This window comes from Salmo salar, chromosome ssa24 (genome assembly GCF_905237065.1).
Source record: "Salmo salar chromosome ssa24, Ssal_v3.1, whole genome shotgun sequence".
In the NCBI taxonomy this organism is placed as follows: Eukaryota; Metazoa; Chordata; class Actinopteri; order Salmoniformes; family Salmonidae; genus Salmo; species Salmo salar.
Window position 1 is genome coordinate 4,131,195 of NC_059465.1, and position 21,520 is coordinate 4,152,714.

Here is a 21,520-nt window from a genome sequence, read left to right on the forward strand (position 1 = left end):
CCTTCAGAAAGTATTCAGTCGCATCTCTTGACTTTTTCCCGATTTTTTTGTTGTTACAGCCTTAATTTAAAATGGATTTAATTCAGATTTTTGTCACCATTTCAAAGTGGAAATATGTTTTAAATTTTTTTTTTAACATATTAATAGAAAATGAAAAGCTGAAATATCTTGACTCAATAAGTATTCAAACCCTTTGTTATGGCAAGCCTAAATATGTTCAGGAGTAAAAATGTGCTTAACAAGTCACAAGTTGCAGACTCACTCTGTGTGCAATAGTGTTTAAAAAGATTTTTGAATGGCTACCTCATCTCTGTTTTTCCCCAATGCCTCAGAAAGAAGGGCACCTATTGGTAGATGGGTAAAAAATGATTTACAAAAAAAGTAGACATTGACCATCCCTTTGAGCGTGGTGAAGTTATTATTAGTTACACTTTGGATGGTGTATCAATACATCCGGTTACAGAAATAATACAGGTGTCCTTCCTAACTCAGTTGCCGGAGAGGAAAGACACCGCTCAGGGATTTCACTATGAGGCCAATGGTCACTTTAAAACAGTTAGAGTTTAATGGCTGTGATAGGAGAAAACTGATGGATCAACAACATTGTAGTTACTCCATTATACTAATGTAATTGACAGAGTGAAATAGAAGCCTGACAAAACAAATATTCCAAAACATACATCCTGTTTGCAACAAGGCGCTAAAGTAATACTGTCAAAAATATATCAAATCCAATTCAACACATTACTGAGTACCACTCTCCATATTTTCAAGCATAGTGATGGCTGTATCATGTTACGGGTATGCTTGGAATCATTAAGGACTGGGGAGTTTTTCAGGATGAAAATTAAACAAAATACAGCTAAGCACAGGCAAAATCCTAGAGGAAAACCTGGTTCAGTCTGCTTTCCACGAGACACAGATGAATTCACCTTTCAGCATGACAATAACCTAAAACACAAGGCCAAATATACACTGGAGTGGCCGAGTTACAGTTTTGACTAAAATCTACTAGAAAATCTATGGTAAGACCTGAAAATGGGTGTCCAACAATGACCAACAACCAATTTGACAGAGCTTAACATTTTTGAAAATAATATTGGGCAAATGTTGCACAATCCAGTTGTGGAAAGCTCTTAGAGACTTACCCAGAAAGACTCCGGTCTAATCAGTGCCAAAGCTGCTTCTACAAAGTATTGACTTGGGAATGGAAATACTTATATGAATGAGATATCTTCAAAACATTTGCAAAAATGACAAAAAAACATGATTTCATTTTGTCATTATGGGGGTATTGTGTGTAGATGGGTGAAACATTATTATTATTTTTTAATTCAGGCTGTAACACAACAAATTGCGAAATAAGTCAAAGGGTATGAATCATTTCTGAAGGCACTGTACAACTGGGTAAATACATTCTGGTTAGATAAGTAATAATAGAGTATCCTTATTACATGGTATATTGGTGCATTTATGCAAAGTGTTGCAGAGCAATCTTTGACTGGTCAACATACCCAGCAGTTATCCCTCACTATGTGGGGCTCTAAGAGTCCTCCAGCCTGGATCATGTCTCCGCTCCAGGCCTTGAAGCGCACAGCGGTGGGGGAGGGCTCCAGGGAGGAACTGTTGGCCCACACAGGGACGTTCAGGCAGTGGATGGTGACGTGTTGCACTGCCTCAGAGCTCAGGAGGTGGAGGAAGTTCATTTGGATGCGACCTACACCAATCTCCAGCTGCAGACAGAGACAAACATCAACTACCATTACAATTCCATCCGTAGTCTCTTGTGACAGACGAAACACCAGCAGGCATGCAAGATTTGGTTCTAGGTGCCGAGATTACTAAATCCCCCCCAAATCCTATTTGAATTTAAAGGTTAGGGCTTGTCAGAAAACCACAAAAGACAGGAAATTCAAATGAGCCAGATAGTGAGAGCAATAGAAGTTGATGCTGACCTTGGATACTGTGATGGGTTTCAGACAGGTCTGACCGCCGCTGCTGAAGTTACACGTCACTTCGATTGTGTCAGCAGAGCAGCCGAGGTTTGGGTCGATCCAGTAAGTGCCTTAAGGGAGGAAAAATAAACTGAGTGAAAAGGGAGTTTGGATACAGGAGTAGTGTAATTTCACTAGAGTGGACACATATTGACAGCTGAGTTCTGAGGGGCTATGGCAAGGATGTGGTGCTTTTGGAAGAGGTGTCACTAGCTTCGTCAGATATATAGACTTATTGTTTATGCCGTAGTTATAGCACATATGAGCCCAGACTTTTTCCTTGTCAAGTCACATGCAGGTTAAACTATTGGACCTAGTAACTGAATAAATTAACTTTATATTTTTCTGTGGAAATAATGTCACAGCTTTTCATGTCTTTCAGTCGACATTAGTTCCAACTTCCTTACCATCGTTCATCCTCTGTTCACAGTCCTTGAGGTCTCGGCAGATGCGTGCTGGGTTGTCGTGGGTGCCTAGCGGGTTCTTCAGGCTCTGGATCAGTGTGCTGAGGTAGTGGAGGGTCTTGAAGATCTCTGTACCCTGGTGGTCCAACATGGGCAGGTCCATGTCATGGTAACTCTAGAATGGAACGAGGACAACGGTCACACAGCACCAATAGGAGATAAATTGCCTCTGTATAAGGCAGACACGATAATGTGCTAAAATGTATGAAGACAAAGTCAACATATGGGGAGCCTACAGAAGCCCATAATCATTGATTTGTAAGAGACTTCAGTTTTGTACATCTAACTCCATATAACGGCACCATGTTTGATGTGCACCACATTTTACACACCAACATTAACACACACAATTATCCTCTGGCCACATTGATGAATTCCCAAGGGATAATCTCACAGAGTACTCACCTCTGACCTCAGTGCAGCATGGGAATCAATAATGACTTGGAAAGCAGCTCCAATAGCCTCCTTTCTCTGGAAGAGATGACAAAATTACACAGTAAGACCACCCTGGAACACTTACTTTCACGCCTCCTCTTAATCCTTCCTGAGACAGTCAAGTTTTAACATAAGGGTAAAGCAGACTTACAAATGTCAGAGAACCAGGGAGACCCTAGAAACCAAAGGAAATAGAAAGGGGGTTTTAATGTATTGTACAGTCATAGTACAGTATACAAAATAATTTATATTCAAATTAGGTTAACACTGCCACAGAGTAACATAAATAACACAAAGGACTTACTGGGGGCCCAGGTGGTCCACGTGGACCAGGAAGGCCCCTTGGTCCTTGCACCCCCTGTTTATGAAAAGAAACAGAAACACGATTGGATTAATAAACCCCCAATACACTAGACAATAATACTCCTACTGGGGACTGGTCTTGACCAATCAATATCATGGATTTCATCATTTAAACTCCTTTACCAGGAGAAGCAAAAGCAGCAGCCCAACAGTCATCTCTCACTGTCTGAAATTTTTCTACAACAGAGGAGCACTAAGGGAAATGATAAGGGCTTTGGGCGTCGAAGCTAAATGTACTTTAAGTAGTGTGCTCTCCATACTAAGCATGGGTTGTGTCCAAAATGGTACCCACTATATAGGGAATAGAGTGCCATTTAAGACGCAACCTCGGTCTATAGGGGATAGGATTAATCAAAGATATGGACACGCACCATCTCCCCTCGACTCCCTTTGTCACCTTGGGGTCCCTGATGGAGAGAGAGAAAAGAAAGAGGGGAAATCCCTCCATTATTGCCAAATAAGAGAAAGGGTTAACATGCTTTGCATATCAGAAGGTATGAGATATAATGATGTACATACTGGACTACCACTGGGTCCGATGATACCAACTGGGCCTATGGCACCAACATTGCCCTGGAGAGAGAGAAAAACCATGGTGATAAAGTAGAAGTATAGGTAGATATCTGACAAGGCAGTGACAATAGACAGAGAATCATTTTTACCTGGCCTAACCAGGGGGAAAAAATGGCTTTGTAGTTACAGCTACGGCCCAGAGTTTTCCTTGTTCAGGTAAAAACTCAGGATCATAATGTCCACATTTTTTCTTTTCTCTTCTTACCATCAATCCATGTGGCCCTTTTGGTCCTTGTATCCCAGCTGGGCCCAGATCTCCTGGAGGTCCCTATGGAGATACAACAGCCAGGTCACTCATTATACAAGTCAGTATTCAACGTCCATCCATGTCTGAGGATGTCAGGAGATGTGGAAATCGGCCACCAGAGGCAACAATGAGCGCTTTTACCTTCAAGCATGTTTCGATTTTGCTAGGGTGTTTGAGAAACATGGATTAAGGTCTAATTCTGACATGAGACTGAGAACTTGTTGGATACAAATACATGTGTTGACAAACATACATGTTGATAATGCACACTGAATGTGAAGTATGATGATATGGGCCAAATGAGTGGAAGGTTGCACCATATGGGTATATCATCTGTTTAGCATCCTCTGTTGTGTGAATGTGCGTACACTGTATATCAAACTGAAACACTAGGAAAATCTCCAAGTGGAGCACTGGCAGTCATACGACACACTAAATTACTGCCTAAAAGTTCAGTAAAGCCTGCTAACGTCTCTGTTTTCTCAGCTGGCCAGCACCTGCAGAGCAACATCACTACAGAGTAGCAGAGTAACAAAAGTTATGGCGTGTTAAGTGATGTTATGTGTGGGTGCGTTAAACTTATTGTGGACCGTTCTGTCCCAATGCAGCAGTCTTTAATTCTGATTGATCCCTTTCAGAGCAAAAACAAAAAATGCTACCAAATGGTTTGAGGCTTTAAATTCCTCTCAAGCTCTCTAATAATCTCCAGACAATCTCTGATTTAACACTGAAAATGGGTTATGCTTTTTGGTGTTGTTTTATCAGAACCATATTTTTGGCCAACTGAGAAGGAGAGGGTCCTTCACTAGAGACATTTAACTATTTTAAATGTTTATGCAAGTATTAATTCAAGAGCATGATGTGTTTGTTGTGTTTCATTCATTCACCATTGCAGGATTTTTTCTGGATCAAAAAAGGGCTTAGGTGGTGGGTGTGACAGGGGGCGTGGTAGGAGGCGTGGCAATGAGCGTGGTCGGCCATTGCGTGGCTACATTTGAAAGAACATTTTAGAGGCCCCTTTCTTGGCGCTGCAGAGAAAATGTCCAAATTTTAAGCCAATTTCCTGCAATTCTACAAATTTCTCCCTGAAGCTGAGAATTTGTTTTGCAGTTTAAAAGCTAACTTCCTCCAACTCGACACATTTTGCCATGCAACTGAGAGAAAATGCTGCTGTTTTAAAGCTAATTTCCTGCGATTCAATATAATGTGCCATGGAGTTGAGATAACATTTTGCAGTTTTAAAGCTAGTTTCCTGCACTTCTATGCATTTTGCCATGTTATCCAGTTTTGCTGTGTTCTTTTGCTCGAACATAACACAATTAATACTGCTAAATTAATTGTTTTTGGAATTTTCAATTCTCCCTGACTGTCTAGCTTTTATTTTGGTGATTGTTAGTTGTCACTAGATTATATTCTAAAAAATATATATATACGTCCATTATCTTCTCTACACACTTTATATCTGGTTTTAGTCGTTTAAGTTTATATTTAAAACATTTTTCCATCCCGAAAATGAATATGAGAGAGAAAGAGAGAGAGAAAAAGAGAGAGAAAGAAAGAGAAAAATAGAGAGAGAAAAAGAGAAAGAGAGAGCAAAAGAGAGAGAGAAAGAGAGAGAAAGAGAACAACCACAATTAGTGAAAGAGAGAGAAGCTTCCATTAAAGAAAACCCTCTGAGTTATATTAGATAGATAGCTCTGAATCCACAATATGGCAGAGGTTGTAAAGCCATAATACATACTTTTTTCAACAACAGGCTATGGCCAATAATATCAAAGGCTGGACTGAAATCTAACATTACAGTTCCCACTATCTTCTTATTATCAATTTCTTTCAACCAATCAGTAATTTGTGTGAGTGAATGCCCTTCTCTACAAGCATGCTGAATGTCTGTTGATAATTCGTTTACAGAGAAATAACATTGTATTTGATCAAATACATTTTATTCCAACAATTTGCTAAGAACTGGCAGCAAGCTTATAGGTCTGCTGTTAGAACCAGTAAAGGCCGCTTTCCAACTCTTGGGTAGCGGAAATACTTTGGCTTCTCTCCAGGTCTGAGGACAAAGACTTTCCTCTAGGCTCAGATTAAAGATATGACAGATAGGAGTGGCTATAGAGTCAGCTACCATCCTAAGTACCTTTCCATATAAGTTGTCAATGCCAGGAGGTTTGTCATTATTGATTGATATCAATAATTTTCCCACCTCTCCCACACTAACTTTACAAAATTCCAACTTGCAATGCTTTTCTTTCATTATTTCCTTTTGTGTGCATGAATATGATGGCTTACTGTTCGTTGTTGGTATTTCCTGGCCAAGTTAGCCCACATTGCCAATAAAGTAATCATTCAAATAATTGGCAACATCAAATGGTTTTGTGATGAATAAGCCATATGATTCGATGAACGATGAGGTTGAATTTGTCTTTCTGCCCATAATTTCTTAGCCAAGAGAGACTGGCATGCATAGTATTTATATCAGCCCGCTTCTTGGTCACAGACACCTTAAAAAAAAAAGGTAGGGGTGTGGAGCAGAAAACCCGTCAGTATCTGGTGTGACCAGCATTTGCCTCATGCAGCACGACACATCTCCTTCGCATAGAGTTGATCAGGCTGTTGATTGTGGCCTGTGGAATGTTGTCCCTCTCAGCGAAGTTGCTGAATATTGGCGGGAACTGGACCCCACTGTCGTACACGTCGATCCAGAGCGTCCCAAACGTGCTCAATGGGTGACATGTCTGGTGAGTAAGCAACCCATGGAATAACTTTTTGTGTACAGAACCTTACAACATGGGGCTGTGCATTATCATGCTGAAAAATAGGACGATGGCGGTGGATGAATGGCATGGCAATGGACCTCAGGATCTCGTCACGGTATTTGTTCTACTGTAAATACATTTGTACACAACATTTGAGAGAAATAAGCTTTTTGTGCGTATGGAACATTTCTGGGATCTTTTATTTTAGTTAATGAAACATAGGACCAACATTTTACGTGTTACATTTATATTTTATTGCTTTCCACACCTGGATTGTAGAACATTTGCCCATTATTCTTTTCAAAATTCAACAAGCTACGTCAAATCGGTTGTTGATCATTGCTAGACAACCATTTTCAGGTCTTGCCATAGATTTTCAAGTAGATTTAAGTCAAAACTGTAACTCCGCCACTCAGGAACAGTGCTGTTGCGGTGACCGTATTACCGCCACATCGGCGGTCACAATCCACGAAGGCAGTCAAATTCCATATGACCATTTAGTCTCAGTAATTAGGAATCCAAAGTTCTGATGCTGCTGATGGTCATTAGTAGCCTGCCAAACTTGCTTAACTGCCTGGTACTCAGCACTCTGTTGTCCCTCTAATCACTCTGACATCAATGCAAATGTAATCGAAAATCTAATCAAAGACTTCATGAGAACCCATGAGCTCATGTTGCGCAACATTTCTATAGGCTATGCAATTGTGTGAGAAAACAGAGTGATGGCCTCTATTAAAAAGAGGTTCCCATCAGCTTTCTATAGGCTCGGCCTACTATATTTAGTTCTCAACTTTCCTACTATAAAGCATATTGTTTATCTTTACAACAGGAGTATAGCCTACCTGGCTGGCATGAAAATGAACCGCGGGAAAAGTCATTTTTTTGCGACTTTTTTGAATCATAGTTGCACACCTCATGTAGCCTAGCCCATAGTCCTATATGTTTTGATAAGGTTTATATCACAACTAAAGTGGCCAAATAACTTCTTAAAATTAAGCACATTTATCTGCTTTACAAGGTCTGTAGAGCCTAACTGTCATACAGAAGCAGCACGTGTGTTTATAGCCTACTGCCGTGTGCGCATTGCTGCGCTTATAATGTGAAGAAATACCATAAAAATGGATTAACATTTTAAGCTAAACGTTCTGCTCTGTTGCGTAAGCCTCATTGCGTAAAACAGTTTTTTTTAATGCCAATGGTTGTATTAATTTTGGATCTATCGCATTCCACAACTGTCCTAGACTATGTTTGGAATATTTATTTTTATCACACAGAATAAGTCAACTTTTGTACTATGGGAATAGTAGATTGACATAGGCTAGTGCTTTTGCTGTTCGTTAGGCCTACTCATCTTGTTGGCTGATTTGCCCAAAATATAACGCTTCAGGACAAAAATGTAATTGCTATGCCACATTTTTTGCAGTATTACTTTAATGTCTTGTTGCAAACAGGATACATGTTTTGGAATATTTATATTCTGTACAGGCTTCCTTCTTTTTACTCTGTCAATTGGGTTAGTATTGTGGAGTAACTACAATGTTGTTGATCCATCCTCAGTTTTCTCCTATCACAGCCATCAAACCATGTAACTGTTTTAAAGTCACCATTTGCCTCATAGTAAAATCCCTGAGCGGTTTCCTTCCTCTCCGGCAACTGAGTTTGTAGTGACTGGGTGTATTGATACACCATCCAAAGTGTAATTAATAACTTCACCATGCTAAAATGGATATTTAATTTATTTTTTATTTTTACCCATCTAGCAATAGGTGCCGTTTCTTTGCAAAGCATTTGGGGCTTGTAACGCCCTGGCCATAGAGGTTTTTTTTGTTCTCTATTTTGGTTAGGCCAGGGTGTTACATGGGTGGGCGTTCTATGTTTATTTTTCTATGTTGGTTTGTTTCTTTGGTTTGGCCGTGTGTGGCTCTCAATCAGGAACAGCTGTAGATCGTTGTTGCTGATTGAGAGTCATACATAGGCAGCCTGTTTTTCCTTTGGGGTTTGTGGGTGATTGTTTTCTGTTTAGTGTTAATCCTGACAGGACTGTTTGGCTGTCGTTTCTTTTCGTGGTTCATTTGTAGTGTTCATTCATTTATTAAAATTCCTAATGATGAACACATCCTCCGCTGCACCTTGGTCTCATTGCGACGACGGCCGTTACAGGGCTCCCGATTAGCGCAGCCGTCTAAGGCACTGCATCTCAGTGCAAGAGGCGTCACTACAGTTCCTGATTTGATTCCAGGCTGTATCACATCCGACCGTGATTGGGAGTCCCATGGGGCGGCGCACAGGGTTTGGCTGGGGTAGGCCGCCATTGTAAATAAGAATTTGTTAACTGACTTGCCTAGTTAAATAAAGGTTACATAAAAATAATAATAATTGAAATCCTCCCTGGTCTTTGTGTTTGAAATTCACAGCTCGACTGAGGGACCTTACACATAATTGTATGAGTGGCGTACAGAGATGAGGTAGTCATTCAAAAATCATGTTAAACACTATTATTGCACACAAAGTGAGTCCATGCAACTTATGTGATTTATTAAGCACTTTTTTACTCCTGAACTTATTTAGGCTTTTCATAACAAAGGGGTTGAATACTTATTGACTCAAGACCTTCCAGCTTTTCATTTGTAATTAATTTGTCAGGCTGTAAATTCAGGCTGTAACACAACAAAATGTGTAAAAAGTCAATGGGTGTGAATACTTTTTGATGGGACTGTAATTAGATTATTGCTCATGCCACAGCATAAAACAGGTGTGTTCCGAATGTTCTAGAGTCCATGTCTGAAAGGGGAGCTGTTGTTTTAGCACCTGATAATGCCAAGCTGTTATTGTTTTATCTTGCACAATAAATCAAGTTTTATTCTCAGTGTACGTTTTAAGCCTTTAAGCGCACAAGGTGACAGCCAGCCTTGTCACACCCATGTTTACGGCTCAGGTCATTCTTGTGGGGGAAACTTTCTGGATGATTAATGAATTGTTTCATTTGATCATGTGACTCAGGTGGGAGATGAAAACAGAGGGAAGTGTAGCGTACCTTTGGTCCGAACATTCCGAGAACCCCTGGGTACCCTGATTCACCTGTGTCACCCTGAGGAGAGGAGAGAGACGGAAACATCTTCATCACCAGCATCATCACATATTCTAGTCATTACCATAAGTCTATGGTCATTACTCATTACCAACCAAATAACCTTTGAGTTACAGATGCAAACGATGACAAATCGGTTTGGTGACCAAGAATTTTCAGTCAAGTGAGACTGAATAGGGCTACATAATGAGCAACTTCTTCTCTGACTCCTCACTATTGCTATGTTACTCACAGGCTGTCCTTTGGGCCCCTGGTGACCCTGTTTCCCTGGCAACCCCATTCCACCAATGTGGCCTCTTTTCCCTGAAGGTCCAGTTTGGCCTGGGAGACCCCTCTCACCCTGTGACACACACACACATGGACAGAAAACAGTTTTAATGGAATAACAAGCAAAGTGCATATTCCTTTTTCTTAACACCTTAAACAATGTCTAACATGGTAAACATGATGGGTCTCTATAGTTCATTGGAGCATGTTCTCTTCTCTCACACCTTCGATCCAAAGAGGCCCTGATCGCCTGGAAGCCCTGGCACGCCCGTTTTACCGTCGTTTCCAGTTTTGCCGATAATACCAAACTCTCCGTCGTCCCCTTGCTCCCCCTGAGGAGTGAACACACAGAGCTGATGATGACTGAAGCCTTACAGAAAACATAACTTGAGCATTAAGATGCATTGATATTTACGAGCCAACTTTTTAAGAGTGTTTCTCAAACAAGCACGTAGAGAGAACGTTCGCTATACGTTTTTTGTTAGACCATGTTTTGATACTGATAGGATCGAAAGAAAGGAGTGCTGCTCTCGGTGTCAGAAGGTGGGTGTAGCTGGTGCATGAAGTCAGGCGCAGGAGAGCAAAATGAGTGAGCGACGTACTTTACTCAAAAAATAAAGGCACAAGGTAAACAAATACACTTGACCAATAACCAACGGTAAACATTACGCACGGGTGAACACAGCACCCGTCCAAAAACCAGCCATCATGAACCGAACTGAACATATAAATAATCACCCACAACAAACATGGGGGAAACAGAGGGTTAAATACATGAACATGGAATTGGATAATGAAAAACAGGTGTGTAGAAAATAAAGAGAAAACCAATGGAAAATGAAAGATGGATCAGCGATGGCTAGAAGACCGGTGACGTCGACCGCCGAACGCCGCCCGAACAAGGAGAGGGACCGACCTCGGCGGAAGTCGTGACACTCGGATCAGCTTTCTCCATTTAAATCTTACCATAACATTAAAACTATTCCACAATACTGACAACGAATCAGCTCCTAGAGAGATATGACCACCTATGGCTGCAAATAGGCTATTGAAGCAGCTTATTGTGCTTACCCAATAATAGTGCACTAAATCATTGCACACATGTTATCACACATCATGAAACACATTGAGGCAAACCTTTTTTGTGAGTACATACCGTGCATAATGGCAATAATGACTATAGTTGCTCTGCGAAACTCCATATTTTGGTGAGTACCAAATGTATTTTGATGCTATAACATCTGCAGAGTAGGTTAATGGGACTTTGAATTGAAGGATCCTGGGTGTCAGAGGAGATCTCATCTCCGCAAGCCCAGGTACTGGTTCATTGTAGCCTACGTATTTATTAATGCTGTCATCTCGGTTTTCATTTGAAGCATCATTTTATCCTTCACTTGTTTGTAGCAATTGCAAATACTTTGTATTTTTAGTCAACTTCGTTCTGAAGTTATCCGCAGTCACAGTCAGATGGATAGCTTAAATATTTAGATTCTATATTCAGCGTAGATCTTCTGTGAACAAAATGATGTGTAAGGGCAAAAAAGCATCTAACGATGCACTTTGCACTATGAGTGTTCTGGATCACTCGTAGATGTACACCGGTTTTTAAGAGCCATGTTACCAAAGAAAGGCTCTGGGAAACACCTTGGCTACTAAAGATACATTCGTGTGGCTCAGTTGGTAGAGCATGGTATTTGCAACGCCAGGGTTGTGGGTTCGATTCCCATGGGGGACCGGTATGGAGAAAAAAATGTATGAAATGTATGCATTCACTACTGTAAGTCGCTCTGGATAAGAGCGTCTGCTAAATGACTTAAATGTAAATGTAAGAAGGTTCTAACGATGATCTTAATGCTACAAAGGCTCTGGGAAATGAGGCCCTGGTCATTTCAGTCAGTGAGGAGAACACAGTTATTGTCTGTTCTTACCTTTACTCCTTTGTCTCCGTCTTTCCCAGGATGGCCGTCCATTCCAGGCTGGCCCTCAAGGCCTTCTCTGCCCACAACTCCCTTTGGGCCAGGATGACCCTCTGGACCCTAGGAAATACACATAAATAAGCATATATACTGTATAATAACCTGCATTCTAGTACATAAGAAATCCCGCTATGCCCTCCGACGAACCATCAAACAGGCAAAGCGTTAATACAGGACTAAGACTGAATCCTACTACAAAGGGAAACACAGCCATGAGCTGCCCAGTGACACAAGCCTACCAGACAAACTAAATGACTTCTATGCGTGCTTTGAGGCAAGCAACACTGAAGCATGCATGAGAGCACCAGCTGTTCCGGACAACTGTGTGATCACGCTCTCCGTAGCCGATGTAAGACCTTTAAACAGGTCAACATTCACAAGGCCGCGATGCCAGACGGATTACCAAGACGTGTACTCCGAGCATGCACTGACCAACTGGCATGTGTTTTCACTGACGTTTTCAACCTGTCCCTGACCGAGTCTGTAATACCAACGCGTTTCAAGCAGACCACAATAGTCCCTGTGCCCAAGAACACCAAGGTAACCTGCCTAAATGACTACCGACACGTAGCACTCACATCTGTAGTCATGAAGTGCTTTGAAAGGCTGGTCATCGCTCACATCAACACCATTATCCCAGAAACCCTAGACCCACTCCAATTTGCATACCGCCCAAACAGATCCACAGATGATGCAATCTCTATTGCACTCCACTCTGCCCTTTCCCACCTGGATAAAAGGAACACTTACGTGAGAATGCTATTCATTGACTACAGCTCAGCATTCAACACCCTAGTGCCCTCAAAGCTCATCACTAAGTTAAGGACCCTGGGACTAAACACCTCCCTGTGCAACTGGATCCTGGACTTCCTTACGGCTGCCCCCAGGTGGTAAGGGTAGGTAACAACACATCTGCCACACTGATCCTCAACATGGGGGCCCCTCAGGGGTGTGTGCTCAGTCCCCTCTTGTACTCCCCGTTCACTCCAACACCATCATTAAGTTTGCCGACAACACAACAGTCTTAGGCCTGATCAGCGACAACGATGAGACAGCCTATAGGGAGGAGGTCAGACACCTGGCAGTGTGGTGCCAGGATAACAACCTCTCCCTCAACGTGATCAAGACAAAGGAGATGATCGTGGACTATAGGAAAAGGAGGACCGAGCACGCCCCCATTCTCAATGATGGGACTGTAGTGGAGCAGGTTGAGAGCTTCCAAGTTCCTTGGTGTCCACATCACCAACGAACTGTCATTGTCCAAACAAACCAGACAGTCGTGAAGAGGGCACGACACCGCCTATTCTCCCTCAGGAGACTGAAAAGATTTTGCATGGTCCTCAGATCCTCAGAAAGTTCTACAGCTGCACCATCGAGAGCATCCTGACTGGTTGCATCACTGCGTGGTATAGCAACTGCTCGGCCTCTGACCGCAAGGCACTACAGAGGGTAGTGCGTACGGCCCAGTACATCACTGGGGCCAAGCTTCCTGCCAACCAGTACCTCTATACCAGGCGGTGTCAGAGGAAGGCCCTAAAAATTGCCAAAGACTCCAGCCACCCTAATCATAGACTGTTCTCTCTGCTACTGCATGGTAAGCGGTACCGGAGTGCCAAGTCTAGGTCCAAAAGGCTTCTTAACAGCTTCTACCCCCAAGCCATAAGACTCCTGAAGAGCTAACCAAATGGCTACCCAGACTATTTTTATTTATTTATTGTTTACTTCAGTTTATTTAGTAAATACTTTCTTAACACTTATTTTCTTTCTTAAAACTGCATTGGTGGTTAAGGGCTTGTAAGTAAGCATTTCACTGTAAGGTCTACTACACCTGTTGTATTCGGTGCATGTGACAAATACAATTTGATTTGATTCAATCAGTGAATCAATCAATTAAATTAGGTACATTTTGCATTGCTTTACAAAGTAGGTGTCCCACTTACCAGTGGTCCTTTGGTCCCAGATTCACCTCGCTTCCCCCATTTGCCTTTCTGACCCTGGAGTAGATCAGCGTAAACAACAGTCAACAACCAACTGTGACATGATGTCATCATACCATAGGTTAAATCAATCACACTGTGTCATAGAGGTATAACAGTGGTTCAAACAGATGTCATGATGTAAAATGAACAGTTGTTATGGTATACAATGACACTGGATACTACAGATATGTTGTTACTTGTCAAGGTCTGTTGTCCTTACTTGATCACCTTTGGATCCTTTTGGCCCCTGTATTCCCCTTGATCCAGGATGTCCCTACAATAGAAATGCATACATGATGAATAGCTGGATACTGTATTTATGTGGATACTGTCAGTGTAAGTAATGACATATTAGCAAGTCATAAACATAACCATTGGCTCACAGGTAGTCCAGTTGCTCCAGCCTTGCCTCTTTCTCCATCCACTCCTGGCTGGCCCTGAGAAGTAGACGTGTGTTAACATTTCCACGCATGAAGCAAGTTTATTCAAGTAAAGTAACTTTCTTACTAGATTGGTTATTACCCCTGTTTTATACAGTATATCCTGGCCAATGAAAGAATAACATCAAACGACGTCCCACTCACTAAGTATCCGAGGTCACCTGGTTCTCCTCGGTCTCCCCTGTCTCCAGTTGGACCCTTGATTCAGATGAGAAACATACACAATGAAGCATATAGATAATTAGCTACAGCAGCACACCAACACCAAACACTGCTGTAGGCGGAGGGATACATGATGTGAGGAACTCACTCTGTCACCTTGTGGACCAGGAGGGCCTTCCACCTTACTGTCTTCCCCCTGTTCCCCCTGGAAAAAATTATACAGGAAAACAAATGTAGTTTTTTATGCATTTTATGTATGATCATTGCAGCAAAACCAATTTGCCTCCAGAATAATACGTTTAAACTTCAAACTTGAACTTGAGACTGTGTAAGGTGAAATTTAATTGGATTCCAAAACAATGGAGTATTCAAATAAATCGAGGGCTTTTGTTGACAGTAACCGGCAGCTTCCAATTAAATGGAATCAAGATTGCATTAAACGTTCCAGTGACTTTACAGGGACTGATGAATGATGTGGGATGCTTGTAGTATTATATAGTGCATGTGCTGTGATTGTTCTTGGTGATATAGAAGAGGAAACAGGGGAGAAGGGATCCAAAACTTAACGATTTATGAGCAGTGGCACAATTTGGGTCTCATTAGAAAGTAAGCAAGGTTGTCAAATGTCATTATGAGTTCATCATTATCGGTAAACAGGAAACTGCTTAATATCGAAGTCCTATTTATCACAACTGAACCATGATTGATCTGCTGAATAATGATGACATGGTGTATTCCAAAGCAGTTTGTGGCCAATGAGCTACGTTTGATAGCATGTCCCCTGAGTTAATGAGATGTGCCTTGGTGCATGCCATCAAACAATTATATTTGATCACTTCTTGCAGGATTATCAAACTATAACAGCAACACAGGCAGTGAGATTGACTCTCTCAGTGTATGCACACATGCAGCTATTACCAATGGGTAGGGCTAGGAGTTTTCCTGACCACCTGACCTGACCAGGAGAAACTCTGGGCCCTAAAGTTTTGTACCTACCAAGTCAAGAAAGACTAGCCATACCAATTTGTTAAACAGGATATGTGGGACATAATGTGGATTGACCATAGGACAGACAGACGAAATAACAGACAGTGTTGGGTCAGTCATCACTAAACCCAAACCTTTATAGGCCATGAGTCCAGACTCACTTGGATAGTAGAATTTGAGAGAGCTATTACAAACAGACAGGACTGTGGGAAGTGTACCTTTTCACCTTTTGGTCCAGGAGGTCCCAGTGGGCCCTGTCGTCCTGTGTGGCCCTAAAATAACAGATAGTGTAAGTCATCACGGAGCACAACTCAATACTTTTGACTTAGTTTGGGCAACCTATTGTGCAAAACATCACAGACGACAACGCTCTCTATTGATCAATCATCTGACTATCTTTAGTTTTTCTAGATTCTACAAAAATCTCAGTAATATTCAGTCAAAGACACCTAATTCAATGATATAAGAGTCATTCTTACCTCATATCCTGGCATGCCTGGTTCGCCTTGTTGGCCCATTCTACCCGGGGAACCCTGTGAACATCAGATGATCAGTCTTAGTGACCTACAGCACTAAGAAACCTCCACATCAGAGTCAGATCTGTAGAAGAGCCTTACCACTGGTCCAATGGTTCCTCTCGATCCTTTCGGCCCGACAAATCCTGCCTCTCCTTGTTCACCGATTGGCCCAGTCTCTCCCAGGTGACCCATATGACCCTTGCTGCCCTGGAGAAGGGTCGCCATAGAGCAGGCATACAAAATTAGCAAGGTCACCTTTCAGTCACTAGGAAGTGGCGTGTGGATAGTTTTACTATGTCAACTGTCCATTTTAAAACTGCCCATTGGCTGAGCACTTTAATCATAGTGTGGTGGCTTGGAAGGCCATTGACCCTTATGTCTGTTGACCACAATCACAAGCGGTCATCAAACTTTCTTTACAAAACAAGACTATGGTAAAACGACTAACAGGTTTCAGGGAATTAAACGAGTGTTAGACGGAGGCCTATTGAATAACTGCAGGCACTGAGCAGACATACAGTACATACCTTCTCCCCTGGTTTCCCTCTTTCACCAAACTTGCCAGGTTTACCCTCCTGACCCTGGAAGACATGAGTCAATAAACCATTACTTGAACTGCAATAAACATATAATAGCATATGACGAAGACAAGGCAATGGTCAGAACATTGTCAAAAGCAGTTTGCTTTCTACTCAAAGAAAGTAAAACAATAGTTTGTTGGAGAGACAAAGAAGTGTTATGAATCGTACAGTATTTGGCACATAGTAGATGACATTGTTCATCCCACAACCAGTGAGTTAAGTCATCAGTCTGACTTAAGTGAACCTGGGAGTCAACTACAGGAAATGTAAGGTTACATTTCGGAATGTAATAATCCTACATTTGGACACTCACCCTCAAGCCCACTAAGCCAGGAGGTCCAGGAGATCCTTCCTTTCCTTTCAGTCCGATCTCACCCCTCTCTCCTTTACCCCCCTCAGGTCCCATGTCACCCTTCTCGCCCTGAGCACAGAACCATAGGGAAGATGCACTCAGACGTGACCAGATACAATACTTCACTGGTGTAGATCTTGGTGGTAGCAACAAATATTCAAATAACTTTGAAGGCTGACGTGGAGAAGTGTTCCATGTGAACAGCAGTTGAATATGGTACAGACTTGCATCTGTGAGTTTTAAGGCGTTAATCCACTGCACTCATAGTAGAGTTGTCCAGCATCGTTTGACTGACAATTGGTAATATGTCGATTGCTGGAGAGAGGATGATGATGCGCGTGTGTGCGAGCAAGTGCTTCTGTATGTGTGTGTGTTCATGCACAACACAACACTTACTATCCAGCAGCTTGGCTCAGATGGATATGAAAGCTCCTTGTGCTTCTCTGAATCACCACTGTATTTCTATAAGAACTCCTGACAGACGGAAGAGCTCACAATAGGCCAGCTGCCTATTTATTTTCACTCAGTGTCAACAGCATACAGTACATATACAGTACTTGAGTCTGACTGAAAATAACTGTCATTCCAGCTAAGTGTACAGTACAGTTCATTAGCTTCATATGAATATAGCTTTGATGATCTGATAAAGGTTTGAATCGCCTTCTCTTGTGAATGGCTGATTGAAATAGTGAAAGTTATCATAAAAACACCCTCTTTGGATTTACAAATCATTGGCTATCAGACGGCTGAATCCTACTTGGAGATACAAGGGTGTAAGGCACTGCATCACAGTGGTAGCTGTGGCACTGCATCTAAGGCACTGCATCGCAGTGGTAGCTGTGCCACTAGAGATTCTGGGTTCGAGTCCAGGCTCTGTCGCAGCCTGCCACATCCGGGAGACCCATGGGACGGTGCACAATTGGCCCAGCGTCGTCCGGGTTAGGGGAGGGTTTGGCGGCCAGGGATGTCCTTGTCCCATCGCGCACTAGCGACTCCTGTGGCGGGCTTGGGGCAGTGCTGACACGGTTGCCAGGTGCACGGTGTTTCCGCCGACACATTGGTGCGGCTGGCTTCTGGGTTAAGTGGGCATTGTGGCAAGAAGCAGTGCGGCTTGGTTGGGTTGCGTTTCGGAGGACGCACGGCTCTCGACCTTCGCCTCTCCCGAGTCCTTACGGGAGTTACAGCGATGATACAAGACTGTAACTACCCATTGGGGAGAAAAAGGGGTGGCGCCAAAATTGTCCACTGATGTCAAAGTTTATACAGGCAGCCCAATTCACATCTTTTGCCAATTATCTGTATATCTGATACCTATCTGATTTTTTCCAGAATCTTTCCAGAAACATCAAAAAACACATGGAATCTGGTCTTTTGACTTCCGATTTATATCACCTTCTTAGGGTGGCTGTGAAAACACAGCCAAAGAGACAATGACTGTCAACTCTTGGCCGAGACTTTCAACTCAAGTTAGTCATTGTGATGGATCCTATTACCATAGTGTTATCTCTTACCTTAGGTCCATCCGGTCCACTCTGTCCAGCCTCCCCATCGATCCCCATCTCACCCTGAAGAAGAGGAGGGTTCAGCACAAGTTAATAAGGTCAAAGTTACTACTAGAAGAATCACCAACATGGGTACAAGTGAACTTTGGGGTACCCACCCTCTGTCCGATGAGGCCCTGCTCTCCGAGGTTACCTGCTGGTCCAAGGGCACCCTGTCACACAGATCAATAACACACTAAGCACATGGACACTTAACACAGGTCAATACTACACTAAACACATGGATTGTGTGGCCTATGGACATGCATACAGTAGATTGATATACAGACTATTACTGGTTCTGTAAGTTATGGCATTGGAAGTGAGATGTTGAGTGACCCTTGATAGAAGTGTTGTTGAATACATCAACTATTTTTCTGAGCAGTTGAGGGTATTATCTTACCTTCTCTCCTGGTTCTCCTGGCAATCCCCACTCCCCAACCTTTCCAGGGGGACCCTGTCATAGAAAAATCCCCATTGACAATCAAATTAGACAGATAGTGTTCAGGCTCCAGTGACCAATGCCTATGTGAATGGCACAGTACACGAGCAATTACAATAACCTTTAGAAGCCACAATACTACCGTTTGGCATGTTTATGGAGTGTGGTGAAACTTACCTTGAGGCCCATCTGTCCCAGGGGACCCATTGTTCCTGGTGGCCCAGTTGGTCCCTAAGATGATAAGACAGAGGCAGTGTAGTGATGACTGAACACAAAAATACATAGGCCTATGCAGCCCTTATATCATAGTAACTACACTTGAATAACTAAGTACATTGCGGATAAAAACTACACTAGAATAACTAAGTACATTGTAGATAATAAGCAAATGTAAGGGAACACAGCGAGGATAGAAATGTGAAACAGGCAGCAAGGATTATAACGTGAAAGGGGCAGCGAGGATGAAAATGTGAAAGAGACGTTGAGGGTAAAACATGGAGTGGTGGAGATAAATGAATCTAGACTTGAGATCCATATAAGCTCTTACTGCTAGAGACTTAGAACACAGAGCCAAAGCTTTTGTAGGCTATGTGGTGGAAAAAACCCAATGTTCACATAAAGCTGCTTCTCTGCCTCTGCAGGAAGCTCTGAGTAAATCATCTTATCTTACAGTATCACTGTATCTCTCTCTCTCTCCATAATGCAGGATTAGGCTTCCCTGGGCTACTCAACCAGCAGATGCTGCACCATTTGAGGTGTCGGAATGAAGACGTACTGTAGACGCACACCGAAGTTTACAACACATGGCGATGCAGATATTTTGGGAAAATTCCCCTAGTCACTTCCTCTCTAAGATGTTGGTTGGATCCAATAACCCCTGATTTCAAGTAGAGCAGTAGAGAGAAACCCAAGGAAGCGTATTTGTATGGAGACAATACAGTAAACAAAGTTAGGGGAAGTAATGAAATCAAAGACAGCTTTCTGGCTTGAAGGTGAAATATAATGCTAACCTGATGTGGCATTAAGTGTTGAGCTCTATAGGAATTTAAACACAGGATATAACTCCCATATCCCTGGCTGGGCCAGAGACACTTAGGACTGACAAGGATTTGGCAGATAAACCCTACAAATATTTAGACATAAAAGGACTTACCAGCTCTCCTGCTATTCCTTTGGCACCTGGAGGTCCTGAGAGTCCTTGGCGACCCTGAAATAATATAAACCGAGTTGTTATAAACACAGATAGCATTTAACTAAGGGCACAGGAAGACAGACCATTTCCACTATACACATCCCACCCCTTTTTATCCCCAATTTCATGTTATCCAATTGGTAGTTACAGTCTTGCCCCATCGCTGCAACTCCCGTACGGACTTGGAGAGACAAGGGTCGAGAGCCATGCGTCCTCCAAAAGACTACCCTGCCAAGCCGCAATGCTTCTTGACACACTGCTTGCTTAACCCGGAAGCCAGCCACACCAATGTGTCGGAGGAAACACTGTCCAAATGCCAACCGTGTCCTGTGCATGCACCCAGCCTGCCACAGGAGCCGCTAGAGCATGATGGGACAAGGACATCCCAGGCCAACCAAACCCTCCCTTAACCCAAGATTACGCTGGGCCAATTGTGCACCGCCTCAAGGGTCTCCCGGTCGTGGCCGGCTGCGACACAGCCCGGGATTGTACACGGATCTGTAGTGACGCCTTAGACCGCTGCGCCACTCGGGAGGCCTACTCATACACAGCTTTAATGTACTAAGTGCTACTCACAAGCCTCCCTTTTCCCATAGCTAATGTTTGTCCACAAACCCATAGCAACTCTCAACTTCATATTCTTTATATATATTTTTCCCGATATTCTTTATATATTTTCCCCCATATTTTACCAGGTAAGTTGACTGAGAAAACATTCTCATTTACAGCAACGACCTGGAGAATAGTTATACAACTGCATGCCCTACATGCTACACACAAGCCTCTCTTTTTCCATTGCTAATGGTTGCCCCTCCAACCTGTGTCCACCCTAAAGGCATGATTAACCTAAAAGAGCACTTTGTTAGCCCCAATCACTTACTGGAAATCCTTTAGGCCCAGCTTCCCCAGGCTCCCCAATATTTCCCTGGAGCAAAATAACATGGAGAGAAATAAGGGTTGAAATTAATATCAAGCACATAATATGGTCATTAAGCAGAAACATTATGGTTGTTTAGCAGACATATTTATCCAAAGTGACACACGGTTAACATTCAATTCATGTATTTAGTATGTGTGAATGTCCCATACAAGAATTAAACCCACAACCTTAGCGTTGTAACTTTAAAGCATCACACTCTAACTAAATGAGCCATTGGGCC

The 21,520-nt window shown here is 42.6% G+C and overlaps 1 protein-coding gene across 1 annotated transcript in view; it reads right to left on the reverse strand.

Annotated features, from left to right (window-relative positions):
* The window catches only part of col27a1b (collagen, type XXVII, alpha 1b), a 156,332-nt gene that overhangs the window by 2,066 nt on the left and 132,746 nt on the right, over positions 1-21,520 (reverse strand). The window contains exons 31-59 of the mRNA XM_014171199.2: positions 21,241-21,285; positions 20,322-20,375; positions 19,346-19,399; positions 19,130-19,183; positions 18,846-18,899; positions 18,697-18,750; positions 17,147-17,254; positions 16,780-16,833; positions 16,352-16,459; positions 16,214-16,267; positions 15,953-16,006; positions 14,896-14,952; positions 14,730-14,783; positions 14,529-14,582; positions 14,366-14,419; positions 14,107-14,160; positions 12,119-12,226; positions 10,415-10,522; positions 10,156-10,263; positions 9,870-9,923; positions 4,035-4,097; positions 3,776-3,829; positions 3,628-3,663; positions 3,198-3,251; positions 3,045-3,068; positions 2,864-2,929; positions 2,402-2,573; positions 1,956-2,065; positions 1,515-1,733 (exon numbers count right to left, since the gene is read on the reverse strand). Coding sequence (XP_014026674.1) covers positions 1,515-1,733; positions 1,956-2,065; positions 2,402-2,573; positions 2,864-2,929; positions 3,045-3,068; positions 3,198-3,251; positions 3,628-3,663; positions 3,776-3,829; positions 4,035-4,097; positions 9,870-9,923; positions 10,156-10,263; positions 10,415-10,522; positions 12,119-12,226; positions 14,107-14,160; positions 14,366-14,419; positions 14,529-14,582; positions 14,730-14,783; positions 14,896-14,952; positions 15,953-16,006; positions 16,214-16,267; positions 16,352-16,459; positions 16,780-16,833; positions 17,147-17,254; positions 18,697-18,750; positions 18,846-18,899; positions 19,130-19,183; positions 19,346-19,399; positions 20,322-20,375; positions 21,241-21,285 — 2,142 coding nt within the window. The remainder of the gene's footprint in view (positions 1-1,514; positions 1,734-1,955; positions 2,066-2,401; positions 2,574-2,863; positions 2,930-3,044; positions 3,069-3,197; positions 3,252-3,627; positions 3,664-3,775; positions 3,830-4,034; positions 4,098-9,869; positions 9,924-10,155; positions 10,264-10,414; positions 10,523-12,118; positions 12,227-14,106; positions 14,161-14,365; positions 14,420-14,528; positions 14,583-14,729; positions 14,784-14,895; positions 14,953-15,952; positions 16,007-16,213; positions 16,268-16,351; positions 16,460-16,779; positions 16,834-17,146; positions 17,255-18,696; positions 18,751-18,845; positions 18,900-19,129; positions 19,184-19,345; positions 19,400-20,321; positions 20,376-21,240; positions 21,286-21,520) is intronic.